Source organism: Orycteropus afer, unplaced genomic scaffold (genome assembly GCF_000298275.1).
Source record: "Orycteropus afer afer isolate SDZICR_OR568_19922 unplaced genomic scaffold, OryAfe1.0 scaffold00425, whole genome shotgun sequence".
Taxonomy (NCBI): domain Eukaryota; kingdom Metazoa; phylum Chordata; class Mammalia; order Tubulidentata; family Orycteropodidae; genus Orycteropus; species Orycteropus afer.
In genome coordinates this window covers 1,782,654-1,796,334 of record NW_006922012.1, presented here as the reverse complement: position 1 = coordinate 1,796,334, position 13,681 = coordinate 1,782,654, and the positions used below count along the sequence as shown (strand labels likewise).

The 13,681-nt window shown below is 37.9% G+C and overlaps 1 protein-coding gene across 1 annotated transcript in view; it reads left to right on the top strand.

Moving 5' to 3' along the window:
- Positions 1 to 13,681, top strand: part of NNT (nicotinamide nucleotide transhydrogenase) — a 185,687-nt gene that overhangs the window by 72,438 nt on the left and 99,568 nt on the right. The window contains exons 7-12 of the mRNA XM_007954018.1: positions 5,530 to 5,663; positions 5,942 to 6,133; positions 6,665 to 6,818; positions 9,842 to 10,003; positions 11,780 to 11,890; positions 12,804 to 12,949. Coding sequence (XP_007952209.1) covers positions 5,530 to 5,663; positions 5,942 to 6,133; positions 6,665 to 6,818; positions 9,842 to 10,003; positions 11,780 to 11,890; positions 12,804 to 12,949 — 899 coding nt within the window. The remainder of the gene's footprint in view (positions 1 to 5,529; positions 5,664 to 5,941; positions 6,134 to 6,664; positions 6,819 to 9,841; positions 10,004 to 11,779; positions 11,891 to 12,803; positions 12,950 to 13,681) is intronic.

The following is a 13,681-nucleotide window of genomic DNA, read 5'->3' as shown; positions in this document are numbered from 1 at the left end:
TATATATATATATATATATGATACTTCTGTCTCTGTGCACATGTATGTACACATCTGTACCTGCCCGTGTACACATATGCCTGTCTGTGATCCTATTTCTCTTCCAGTTGACCATTTGTGTTTGTTGTTTCTTTATCTGTATGTAATGAATCTTAGTGTTTTGTTTTTATTTAAATTTCTGTGAGCTTTTTATTCTTTTAGCATATTTTTGAGGATTTTAATACATACATTTTTCATATTTAACATCCATTGATGCTTTCTTTTGTAGTTTTTCTCATTGCTTTTAAATTTAGGAAGTAGTTTTTGTATAAAGACTAGAGAGGTAGTCACAAAAAGTTTTATTTTTTCTTTTCTGTATAGGTTGGTTCAATTCTTTTGGAGTTACTTTTTATCTAATGGAGTTTAGTTAGAACTGTATCCAGCTAATCATCCTGTTTGTTTTGCCCCTCCCTTTTGCGATGTCACATTTATCATTATTACATTTTTACCATATTAGGCCATCAGGATAAGATAGTGTTTTGAAATTGACCTATTCTTTTGAGGATTTGCTCATTTGGAACTTTTATTTACAACCCTGCTTCTTTTCTGGCTCTATTTTCCCCCATCTGTTTTCAATTTTCATTTCTGCACTTTCCATAATTTTTTAAAAAATTGATCTACATGTGAGTGCTTGAAGGCAGCTGCACTGTTAGAGTCAACATTGTGTTCCCTGTATCCCTTATTAAAATTAAAATGATAAAATTAAATCACGATCATTAATCATTCAAGAGATGCAAATAAAACAATGAGATATCATCTCACACCAGCAATAACAGCAACATTTAAAGAAAAACAGAAAACAACAAATGCTGGCAAGATTGTGGAGAGATTGGAATGCTCACATACTGCTGGTCGGATTGTAAAATGTTACAGTCAATGTGGAAAATGGTATGGCACTTCTTTAAAAAAGTTGGAAGTAGAAAGACCATATGAGCCAGCAATCCCACTACTGGGCATATAGCCTAGAGAAGTAAGAGGCATGACATGAATAGATATATGTACAATCATGTTCATCACACCATTATTCACAATAACAAAAATATAGAAACAATCTAAATGCCCATCATTGGATGAGTGGATAAACAAGTTATGCCACGTACACACAATGGAACATGAGACAGGGTGAAAGAATAATGAGGAATCTGTGAAATACCTCATAACATGGATGAACCTGGAGGATATTAAGCTGAGTGAAATAAGTCAATCATGAAAGGACAAGTATTGTGTGAGACCAGTATTATAAAAAGTCAAGAAAAGGTTTACACACAGAAGCATTCTTTGATGGTTACCAGGGATGGGAGGATGGTGGTGGTGGTATTACGTGCCGTTGAGTTGGCTCCAACGACCCTGTGTACAACAGAATGAAGCACTGCCTGGTCCTGTGCCAGCCTCATAATGCCTGCTATGCCTGAGCTCATCATTGTAGCCACTGTGTCAGTCCATCTCATTGAGGGCCCTTCCCTTTTTCGTTGTCCCTCCACTTTGCCAAGCAAGATATCCTTCTCCAGGTACTGGCCCCTTCTGATCACATGACCATAGTCGGTGAGATGCAGTCTGGCCATTCTTGCTTGTAAGGAGCATTCCGGCTGGACTTCTTCCAAGACAGATTTGTTTGTTCTTCTTTTAGTCCATGGTATTTTTCCAGTATTCCTTGCAACACCACAATTCAAAGGCATCAACTCTTCATTCTTCCTTATTCTTTGCCCAGCTTTCACATGCATATGAGGCGATTGAAAACACCATGGTGTGGGTCAGGTGCACCGTCGTTTTCAAAGAGACATCGTTGTTCTTCAGCACTTTAAGAAGGTCGTTTGCAGCAGATCTGCCCAGTGCATTGTCTAATTTCTTGACTGCTGCTTCCATTGGTGTTGCTTGTGGATCCAAGTAATGTGAAATCTTTGACAACTTCAACTTCTCTCCATTTATCATGATGCTGCTTATTGGTCTAATTGTGAGGATTTTCATTTTTTTATATGGAGGTGTAATCTATACTGCAATCTGTAGTCTTGAATCTTCAGGAGTAAGTGCATCAAGTCATCTTCACTTTCAGCAAGCAAGGTTGTGTCAGCTGTATGTCACAGGTTGTTAATGACTCTTCCTCCATCCCTCATGCCATATTCTTCTTCATATAGCCCAGCTTCTCTGATTATTTGCTCAGCATACAGATTAAATAAGCATGGGGAAAGGATCCAACCCTGAGTCACTCCCTTCCTGATTTTAAAACCTGCAGTATACTCTTGTTCTGTTTGAACGATAGCCTTCTGGTCAATGTACAGGTTCCTTATGAGCACAAGTAAGTGTTCTAGAATTCCCATTCTTCTCAAAGTTAACCATAATTTGTTATGATCCACACAGTCGAGTACCTTTGCATGGTCAATAAAACACAGCTACAGGAGGGCAAATCACTAGAAGGTAAACGCATATTAACTTGGGTGAAGGGAAAAGCAATAAACAATAAGGGGGAGGGCAGCACAACAGCAGCAAGGCAAAGAAAGACAGTAAGAAGTATGTGAGAGTGAAAGGCAACAAAGGCAAATACTGTTATGTACACAATTCTGCAATAATAGTAATAACATACAACATCTGTGAGTAGATACACAGGTAGGTATGCAAGCTGAACACATGTGGGAAGATGAACGGGAGTATAACCTTGAGTATAACACATTTGGTAGAGGACATTTCTATGTATGTATTTTTGTGTGCTGCAAGTATATCCAAAGATATAGTAGAATATACAAGGGACAAAGTTCTGAAAACTTGTTAGCAATAACCAAACACCTTGAAGGGGAATGAGTCACTGAGGTTGAGGACTTATGACCAGTCTCAGGGAACGTCTAGGTCAATTGGCATAACATAGTCCTCAAAGACAGTGTTCTACATCCTACTATGGTGAGCAGCGACTGGGGTCTTAAAATCTTTCAAGTGGCTGTCTAAGATGCAACTATTGGTCCTTACCTATCTGGAGCAAAGAACAATGAAGACAGTCAAAGACTCAAGGAAGCAATTAGTACAAAGGAGTAATGGACCACGTGAACCACAGACTCCACAATCCTTGCACTGGAAGAACTAGATGGCTACCACTACCAACCACTCTGATCAGGATCAAAATAGAAGGTCCTGGACAGAGAAGGAGAAAAAGAACATCAGAACAATATTCAAAATCATAAAAAAAAACCTGGGCTTACTAGTCTGATAGAGAAAGGTGGAACCCCCAAGGCTGGAACTGAGCCCACCCGTGGGTATCAGCTTTTGGCCAAACAAAGGCCTATAAAGTGAATAATCACGTTAGGGAGGAAAGTACTCCACAGTACAGTCAACTCTATGAGACCAAAAACAAAGCTCAGAGGGCAGGAAGGGACAGGAAAGAAGAGCATGTGGAAACAGGGAACCTGGGGAGGAAGTGAGGGAATTGAAACCAATATCATGAAACAAAATGTTTAGAAATTGTTGGATGGAAAACTACTTTGCTCAACAAACTTTCACCCAACTGCAATAAAAAAAATTACAAATTTAAAGTTACGAACTTAAAACAAGCTCTTATAGAAAATTTGAGGGAGAAGGAAAAGCACGAGGAAAAAAATACTCTTAGTCTCAACACTCAGTAATATCCTAGTGTGTTTACATAGTGTGCTGTATATATTTTACTATAAATTATATAACTCAACCTACTGCCACTGAGTTAATTCTGACTCACAGTGACCCTGTAGGACAGAGTAGAATCACCCCATAGAGTTTCCAAGGCTATATACCTTTATGGAGGCATACTGCCTAATCTTTCTCCTGGAGAATGGCTAGTGGGTTCGAACCACCAACCTTTTGGTTAGTAGGCAAATGCTTTTAACCACTGTGCCATTAGAGCCCCTTCTAATGTATATGTTGTTGTTGTTATGTGCCGTCAAGTCGGGCCCGACTAATAGAGACCCCTCCTTGGGTTCCAAGGTGGTCTCTCTATGGAAGTAGATTGCCCAACCGTCCTTCCGAGGAGTGGCTGTTGGGTTTGAACCCCCAGCCTTCCAGTTAGCAGTCAGATGACTTAGGTACTGTGCCAGTAGAGCTCCTTTAGGCAAATGGGTTTAAAATTGATGAACTGATTTCCATTTAGCAAATTGACAATGTTTTTACTAAGATTCTGTAAGCACAGAGTTGAAGAATTTCTAAAGGAGAGAGAAAGATATTCAGGCTATTTTCATACTGCCAGTCTCACAACTTTGTTTTCTTCTTTTGGTTAAGTATTTGAATTGTTCTATGGAATTTGAGTACAATAATATTCTGAGAGAGTGAGCCCCCATTTAATATACTGAGAAATCCTGATGTTTGGGGTTTTGCCTTGTATGTAAGAATCAGTGAGCATCTTAAAACAACTTCTTACAGCTTCTTGAAATGTGAGATATCCCTTGAGGAAAATATGCACCGTGAAAACAGGAACTTTTTCTTCTTTACTGTTGTGCTCTGGTGGTAAGGTGTCTGCTAACTAGAAGGTTTGTGGTTCAGACTCACCAGCTGCTCTGCAGGAGGGAGATGAGGCAGTCTACTTCTGCAAAGATTTACAGCCAAAATTGACTAAGTGGCAGTGGGTTGTTGTGCTTTTAGCATTAAGCATAAGGCCTGGCTTTTCAGAGGCACAGAATAAATAATTGTTGAGTGGGGAACAAAAGTATAGGATTGATTCCCAAACCTTTTGGAGTTGTGGTATCCCACTGTTTTTATTTCATGGTACTTTCCTGTCTTTCTGCTGGAAGTAATCTTATGTTCAATGAAGGTAGATTATTATAAAAATTTGGAAGATTTAGTGCCATTTGTGCAAATGATTGGAAATAATCTATTTTGTAAGTTGTAAGTTACTATTTAATATACCCTTGACATTTGTGACCTTTATGAATTGTCAGATTTGGGAAAACATAGTTTCCTTAGTATCTTATTATGATGTATTATTTTAAACAAAGAAGCAGACGTTGAACTTTTCATGAATGGTATTGGTTATGTGACCAGTTGGAAGAGCAGTGCTGAGATGCCAGGGCTGAACAGCTGGCATGGTTTGCTTACCAGCTGATGGCTCCCTTCTTGCACACTGGCTTTGTAGCACACATTCATCACATTGATTCTTTATGAGAATGACCCGTGTAACTTGTACTATGTACTTTATGGGTCTTTTGGAGAGAGTTTCAGATGTTACATTTCTTCCCAAAGATTACTGTCATTATTGGAAAAATGCAACCCAAACCAAACCCAGAACCATTGAGCTGATTCCGACTCACAGCAACCCTGCAGCAAAGAGTAGAACTGTCCCATAGGGGTTTCCAAGGCTATAAATCTTTATGGAAGCAGATTGCCAATCTTTCTCCCCTGGAGTGGAGTGGCTAGGTGGTTTGAACTGCAGAACTTTTGGTTAGCAGCCAAGTGCTTTAACCACTGTGCTGCCAGGGGCTCCTGGGAGAATGTAGGGCTTTAAAAAATTATATTATTTGTGCTGTTTCCTTTGATTTTTATTAGGTAAAAAGGCTCCAGTTTTGTTTAGTAAAGAGATGATTGAGTCCATGAAGGAAGGGTCGGTTGTGGTGGATTTAGCTGCTGAGGCTGGCGGAAACTTTGAAACTACAAAGCCAGGAGAACTTCACATTCACAAGGTATAGCAAAAATGTCTCTCTCTGAAACCGTTGTCACGTTTTTTGTGATTTGTGAGGGGATGTTGTTCCTTTAAATATTTGGAGAAACTGAGACTCATTTTTAAAATTTAAAACAGGTGCATTTAAAGCCCCTTTTCAAATGTGTATTTCTGTGTATATGATGTGTGCATATTTATAAAGGTATATAATTTCAAACTTAGTCTGACTGTGAGAATTATCCTGGAAAGAATGTGAGCATATGGTAATTGGCCTTTCTGACTGGATTTTTGTTCCTCTAGGGAGTTACTCACATAGGTTACACAGATCTTCCCAGTCGAATGGCCACTCAGGCCAGCACCCTGTATTCCAACAACATCACTAAACTTCTGAAGGCCATCAGCCCTGACAAGGATCATTTCTATTTTGACGTGAAAGATGACTTTGACTTTGGTACGATGGGTCATGTCATTAGAGGAACTGTAGTGATGAAGGTAAGTGAAGAGATCTGTTTCTTCCTATGTTTCCAGTGTCATTTTATGTGAGGATTTCTGTTCATGGCAGAATCCTATTTTAGAACTGACATATTCCAATAAAGTGTTTTATGTGTTGAGTTTGTGCCAATAGAAATGCCAAAAGATACAAAGAAAAATATTACAAAGATTTATGTACCCATGTGACCCACCCCAAAGATACGCCACTTTTGAAAAGAGAAGCAAAAACAAAACAAAACAATTGAATAAAGTAAAAAATGGGTTCCTCTGACCTGTCACACTTTTAAGGGGTTGATTTGTATCCTTCTTCTGTGTATGTTATAGGCACATACAAATTACAGATCTATGTATGTGTGTATAACATATTTGTGTATATATAAATTATATATTTATATTATATTATAACTTATTATAATAGTCATACAAAGTTGTTTTAAAAAGACCAGGGTTTTTCAGTAGTACAGCTCTTCTCTGCATTTGTGAAATGCTGCGATTGAATTTTAAAAAACACTGTTTTGTGATTTCTGTTAGGATGGAAAAGTGATTTTCCCAGCTCCTACACCAAAGAATATTCCTCAAGGTGCCCCAGTAAAACAGAAGACAGTGGCTGAGCTGGAAGCTGAGAAAGCAGCTACTATAACTCCCTTTAGGAAAACAATGACAACAGCTTCTGTGTACACAGCAGGTGAGGTAGTCAGTCCCATTTATTAGAATTTAGTGCTGATGATTTGAATTTTGTAGGCATAATTAGTAAATCAAATGCAGATATCCTTTGGATTTAATTAGTAATTGGGCTTGATAAGATAGATGTTTTTGTAAACACACTAGCACTCGTCTCACTTCTGCAGAATTGATTACTGTCTCCAAGAGAGAGATATGCTAAATACTGGAATGAATGCATAAGCCACAGTGTACAGGCTACTAATACTTTTCCTTTAGTAAAATCATTTAAAAAATCGTCATTATTTGTTTTTTATCTGAACCAAATATATTGAATGATGTACATCAGAATGTGTTGACATAAGTTCCAATAAGTATGGTTATGGTTTGTCTGTGGTTTGTAAAATATCAATTGTGATTATCTGCACAGTTGGGGAACACTGGGGTGCCAGTGTTTACTTGAAGAATAAACACTATGATACAAATGTAACCCTTAAATGTTTGATTAACATTCTAAGTTATTCACTTAGTAAAGAATATTCAATATTTTAATTTTCACCTCTCTGTACAACTTAGCAGATTTTTAAAAAAATTAATCCTTATGAAAACTCTTAAAAAATTATTATAAAATAAGGATAAATACTCATTCTGTGAATTCTTATAGTCTGAAATATGGTCATTTGATTTTAAATTAGTTTTTCTCTCACAGAATAAATTAAAAATGTTTAAATCTGCTTAGAGCCAAAACAAAACAAACAAACAAAAACTTTAAAGAATTAAGGACCAGAACCAGACACACAGAATTCCTGTAGCCTCAGCATTCTCCAAATCCCACGTGAGTCCAGATGTTTTAAAGCTAAATGTGTAACTCTCCTTGAATAAAGAGCAAGTCTCAGCAAAATGACTGAAAAAGCTTCTAGTTGTGAACATTGTGGATAGGTGGGGCAGTGTCCCTACTTGCACTTACTTAGTAACAAGAAAAGAAAGAATAGAAACTAGGTTATTGCGTTGTACATGGAGAGTATTATCAGTAGGACTGTAAGTTTCCATTTCTCTTTGAAATTCACAAGACAATTAGCAAGGCGTATATAGTGATTTATTTTTCTAGGTTGCTCTTAGGTGTGTTGAGTCATAATTTATTATATTTTAATAGATATGACAATGGCATATTACAATGAATAAAAGGATGGCTTTATATTTGTTTTTCTTTACCTTGTCTCCTTTATATTAAAAAGAAGTATTTTTCTTATATACATTAGGATCTGTTTGAATAGCATTTTTCAAATGCTTTTCTTTTTTTTTTTTTATTCTCTTTTGTCCTCTTTCTCATCTGCTTATACAGATTATAGAGTGCATTTGATACTATTAAATATGTTGTTGTTGTTGTTATGTGCCCTTGAGTTGGACCCGACTCAGCAACCCCTCCTTGGGTTTCCGAGGCAGTATCACTACGGAAGCAGATTGCCCCATCTTTCTTCCGAGGAGTGGCTGGTGGGTTTGAACCGCCAGCCTTCTGGTTAGCAGTCAAGTGCCAAGTGCCTTAGGCACTATGCCACCAGAGCTTCCGCTATTAAATATAAAAAAACACATTATTTTGGTAAATGATTGATGAGAAAACCTTCAGTTGTGTGATTACTATCTTAGATGCCTCATACAGTGGACTGCAGATTATGATAAATTAGTCTCTTAGACTAATGTGGGGATAATAATAGCTAACATGTATTGAGTTAGGCATTATGCTAAACAGTTCACATGCATTAACTCACTTATGCTTTATAAGAACTCAATGAAGTGGGTGTATTATTATTTTCCTTTTACACGTGAGGACAGAAAGTTTTAATAATTTTACGGATGAGGACACTGAAGCATAGAGAGGTTAAGTAAATGGCCTGAGATCACAAAGCTAGAAGCAAAGAGACAGAATTTGAACCGGGCAGTCTGACTTAAGAAATTATATTTTTAATTATAACTTTATACTGCTTTTATAATGTTTAACTGGAAAGTAAAACAATATTCTATCTAACTCTCCCTCCAGATGGTTCACAGGCATGAGTTTGAACCCTGGAAATATTAAATGTAGATGGGAATATATAAATTAAAACTACAGTCTTACTAGATGTTTTAAAGCAACATTAATATCAATTCCTAGATGTTCCAGCTCTGCCACTTGTAAAATGATAGTTCATACCAAGTAAGGAAGGTATCTTACTCAGGAAAATTAAGTTCCAGCTCCCTGGTCACTTGCTATCATGTTTTTATTGACCAGTAGGTAACCCTTTCTTCTATGGCAGAACAGCCGACCACATGTTTGCTATTAAGGCAGGCGATAATTAAAGATGTGTGTTCAGAGCTGACTGTTTATAGTCTGCACATTCTTAATTTAATTTGTATTTTTTTTTTCCTTTTCTTTGTAAAATCTCGTTTGCTGAGTTGGTGTTGAGGCTGGAGCTGACTGCCCTGGCCAGCAGTCCAGTCCAGATTCAGGAGCAATTGCAAAACTTCTGTCCCGGGTGGGTGGAAGCCATATGTTTTGGGGAGGTACTCGAGTGAATGAAATCCTTCCTACTCTTTTAAAACCCTTCTTCCTTGGCCAAATCTGAGAGTGACATAAAATTGGCTTCATAAAAGTCCTGTCTTGTAAAGGTTGTGTCTTGCCCAAGTAGAAAATGGCTTGGTAGATCCTCTGTAGAACTATAATTTGGGAATAAAAGTGCTTGTGTAAACACATGTGGCTTTGTCAATGAAAGTTAAAACAGGGAAGAGGACGAGTTGCCCAGAGAAGATTGTACAAATTGTTACAAAGGTGACTCATAAATACCACCAGATCTTTACAATTTTTGGGGGGTTGGTTGTCCACAAAGAACTTGACCCTCCCCTCTGGCCCACCCCACTTCTCAGTCATGAAATGTCTAAAATATCCAATAGTTATTGGCTAAGGATTGGAATTTGAAAGCATTGACAACTCCGTGTGTGTGTGTGTGTGTGTTTGCTTTTCATCTTACTGAGATAATTAAATGTCAGCTCATACTCTTCACTCTCTTTCTTTAGGACTCACTACTATGCTGGGTTTGGGCATTGCGGCTCCCAATTTGGCCTTTTCTCAGATGGTGACAACGTTCGGCTTGGCTGGCATTGTTGGTTACCACACCGTCTGGGGAGTGACCCCTGCTCTCCACTCACCACTGATGTCTGTGACTAATGCAATCTCAGGTTTGATTCTTGCATATATTTCCTCATCCTAGGTTTTCATCAGGTTGTTTAACTCTAGGAGTGTTTTCAATGAGGTATAAAAGTCTCCATTTTCAAATTGTATTGCTTGGAGCCTGGGTTCTTTGTGGGGTGAATCAGGCTCCCACAGGGTGTGGCAGGTGGAAATTTGAAGCAGAAGATGCCATGGGAGTGTCAGGCCTTTAGGATACTCCCATTTCATGCTATGCAGTTCTACTGTTACTTCATTCAGTTAGGATTTCCTTTAAGAAAAGGATTCCACTGGTAAAATTTGAAAACCAATCTTTCACAGAATGATAGTTACAACATCCTCTAAGGGATCTTCAGAAAAGAGCTCTGGTGGTGTAGTGGATAAGGCATTTGGTTGCTAACTAAAAGGTCAGTGGTTCAAACCTACCGTTTGCTCCATGGAAGGAAGATGGGGCAATCTACTTCTGTAAAGATTTACAGCCTTGGAAACCCAATGGAGGTTGGTATGAGTCAGATTTGACTTGATGGCAGTGAGTTTCTTTTTGTTTTTTGGTAAGGACTCTTCTTAAATTCCACTCAGCATTCAGTCTTTCAAGATTACAATAGCCCATGCTTGGCGTCAGATTTACTGTGAAGCTTGTGGGACAGGAAACACAGCTTGCCAGTGGGGCAGCATCAGGCATTTCTCTTTGGTTCCAGTTTCATGCAGTCCATGCAGCACTGTACACAGTTGCCCAAGAGCTATTCTCTGTGGTCTGCAGTGATGGCCCAGGTATGAGAGAACAAGACCTAATTAGACAGGTGTGGAAGCTTCTGTGGCTTGGAGGCTTCATGGTCCCAGGAGATGTCTCTTACAACATTCCTATAGTCCTTGCTTCCAGGTCTTCATAGGGAGTATGTCCAGTTTAAGGAGTCACTGTGGTCAAGTAAGGATCTCTGGTGGTGTAGTGCCTAAGGCATTTGACTGCTAACCAGAAGGTTGGTGGTTCAAACCCACCAGTCACTCCTTGGAAGGAAGGTTGGGCAATCTACTTCCATAGTTATACTGCCTCAGAAACCCAAGGAGGGGTTATTATGAGTTGGATCCAACTGGATGGCAATGTGTTGCATTGTGTTTTTGTGGTCAGGGAAGCCCAAACCTATGCCATCTCCATCAGGTATTAATGGTTTATGAATAATTCCGTCTAGTTCAAATTCAGTTTATCCACCAGGGATTACTTTGTACCATAAGCAATGTTGTCTAGTAACATAAGTGATTTATATATTTTTTAGGTTTGCAGGGGAAAGGAGCTACAAAGTTAACCAAAGCAAAACCCAGCCCACTGCCATCAAGTCACTTCTGACTCATAGTGGCCCTACAGGACAGAGTAGGACTGCCCCACAGGTTTCTAAGGCTGTAAATCTTTAAGGAAGCAGATTGTCTCATCTTTGTCCTATGGGGCAGTTAGTTGGTTGGAATTGCTGACCTTCTGCTTAGGAGCCCAATGCTTTAAGTACAGTGCCACCAGAGCTCCTCACAAAGTTAAAGGCAGATGAAATTCTTATGCAGACAGGGAAAGAGTATGTTAATCCTTCACCCACAACAGTACTTCAGTGAGAATGGAGTGAAGGTGTGTTGTCAACCGTCTTTACCAGGGAATGAATTTATATCATTTTGTTGAAGATGCAAGAAAGCTGATACTGAGAATGTTCCTTTTCGTGAAACTGTGTATGTGAGGCCTTTCGGCATGACAGTTGACATGGCAGCATCGCTGTAATTATTCACTGTATTGATGCTTTTCTTTCTAGGGTTGACTGCAGTTGGTGGGTTGGTGCTTATGGGAGGACATTTGTATCCTTCCACAACTTCTCAGGGCCTTGCTGCTCTTGCTACATTCATATCCTCGGTCAATATTGCAGGTACAATGTCAGTGACAGGGCCCAGTGTGCTATTTTTAATGAATGTAAAGAAGCAAATGAAAATCAATACCAAACAGACATTTTGATTTTAAGAATTTAATTGTGCTTTTAATAATCTTTTCACGCAGACCGTAAATGCTCTTGGTAAAGGAAAATCAGTTATTTTGCCCATCTGTAGTTTTTAGAAACTCTTTTGATAAAAGAATACTCTGCCTGTATCCCAAAGCAAACAAATAAAATGATGTCTTGCTACAAGTTAACTGGAAAGTTATTGAATGCATAGTTTTTTAAATTAAATTGACTTAGAGCTATCACCGTAACATCTACAAATGAGTAAAATTTTAGATAAAATTTTAACCTTTTGCCTTATCCCTAGCCAGTGTTTGTTCTTGAAAACTGTAGCCTAGCACATCACTTGTGTATGAAACTTATTTGATGGTATTTTGTAGCTTAAAATTCTTTCATGTATCCAAGAAACCTGGTGCCTATTGATAATGGTATGTTTTCCTGTTATCATTTATAAGAGGGTTTAAAAAACAGAGTAGCATATTTAGAAAAAAAATTAATGACCTATATGATCTTTTGCATTCTCAAGATGTTTGAATGGCTATTTACTTTTAGTCATGCAGAAATACTTGGTTCTGTACTCTGATAGCAATTTTTCTCTCTCAAATTAGGGAGAGGCTCCTCCCGCCACCATAAAACTGGCTTGAATGATAGACTTTTTTTTTTTTTTTAATTGTAATAATAGACTTACTTTTAATTTTGAGGTTTTAAAATGTTTCTTAAAATTATACTTAACTCTAGATGATCAAGATGTACTTAAAATAGAAAAATTGTAGTGCTTTAAAAAATAATCGTGTTGCTCAATGAAATAGTTCTTTCATTTTTATATTTTCTTTACTTTGATCAGGTGGCTTTCTGGTGACTCAGAGAATGCTAGACATGTTCAAACGTCCCACTGATCCCCCAGAATACAATTACCTGTATCTGCTCCCTGGTGGCACCTTTGTTGGAGGATATTTAGCTGCCCTCTACAGTGGTTATAACATTGAACAAGTAAGAGACTCTGTTGAAAGATTTTATTTTTTGCTACTATGTTTTCTTCCCAGTTACTTAGGTTATAGTTACCAGAATTCAACCTCTAGTAAGCAAATGGAACAATAACCCATGGAAACATCTTAGTCATTTAGAACACTGGTCTAAGGTTTAGGAGTCTGGATTTGCTTGTTAACTGAATGTGCAAATATAGGTTTACATTTTGCCCCTAACTTCTGCCATTAATTAACAGTTGAGAGGGTTATTAGTATCCTCTTTATTTACCTGGCTGGATTTTTGTAGGGATACAATGGAATGATCAATAAATATTTGAAGCATTCTTATTATTAAATGCTATTAATCTTTTCCCTACAAATCCCCACAACAGAAAAGTTGTATTCACAATTTCTGTTAAAGAGCTATTGTTATGCCAACTTATTTTTTAAAATTTATTGTGGCAAAATACATATTAAAAAAAATTGCCATCTTACCCCCTTTTAAGTGTGTGATTCAATGACATGGATTGCATTTTCCATGTGGAGTAACTGCCATCACTATTTGTTTCCCAAAGTTTTCATCACCCCAAGAGAAGTGCAATACTCCTTAAGTAATAGCTCCCCACTCTCCACTCCATCCAGCACCTATAACCACTAGTCAATATTTGTGTCTATATTGTTGTACTCTAAATATTTCCTATAAGTGGGATCATACAATATTTGTCCTTTTGTGACTGACATATTTTATTTGGCATGA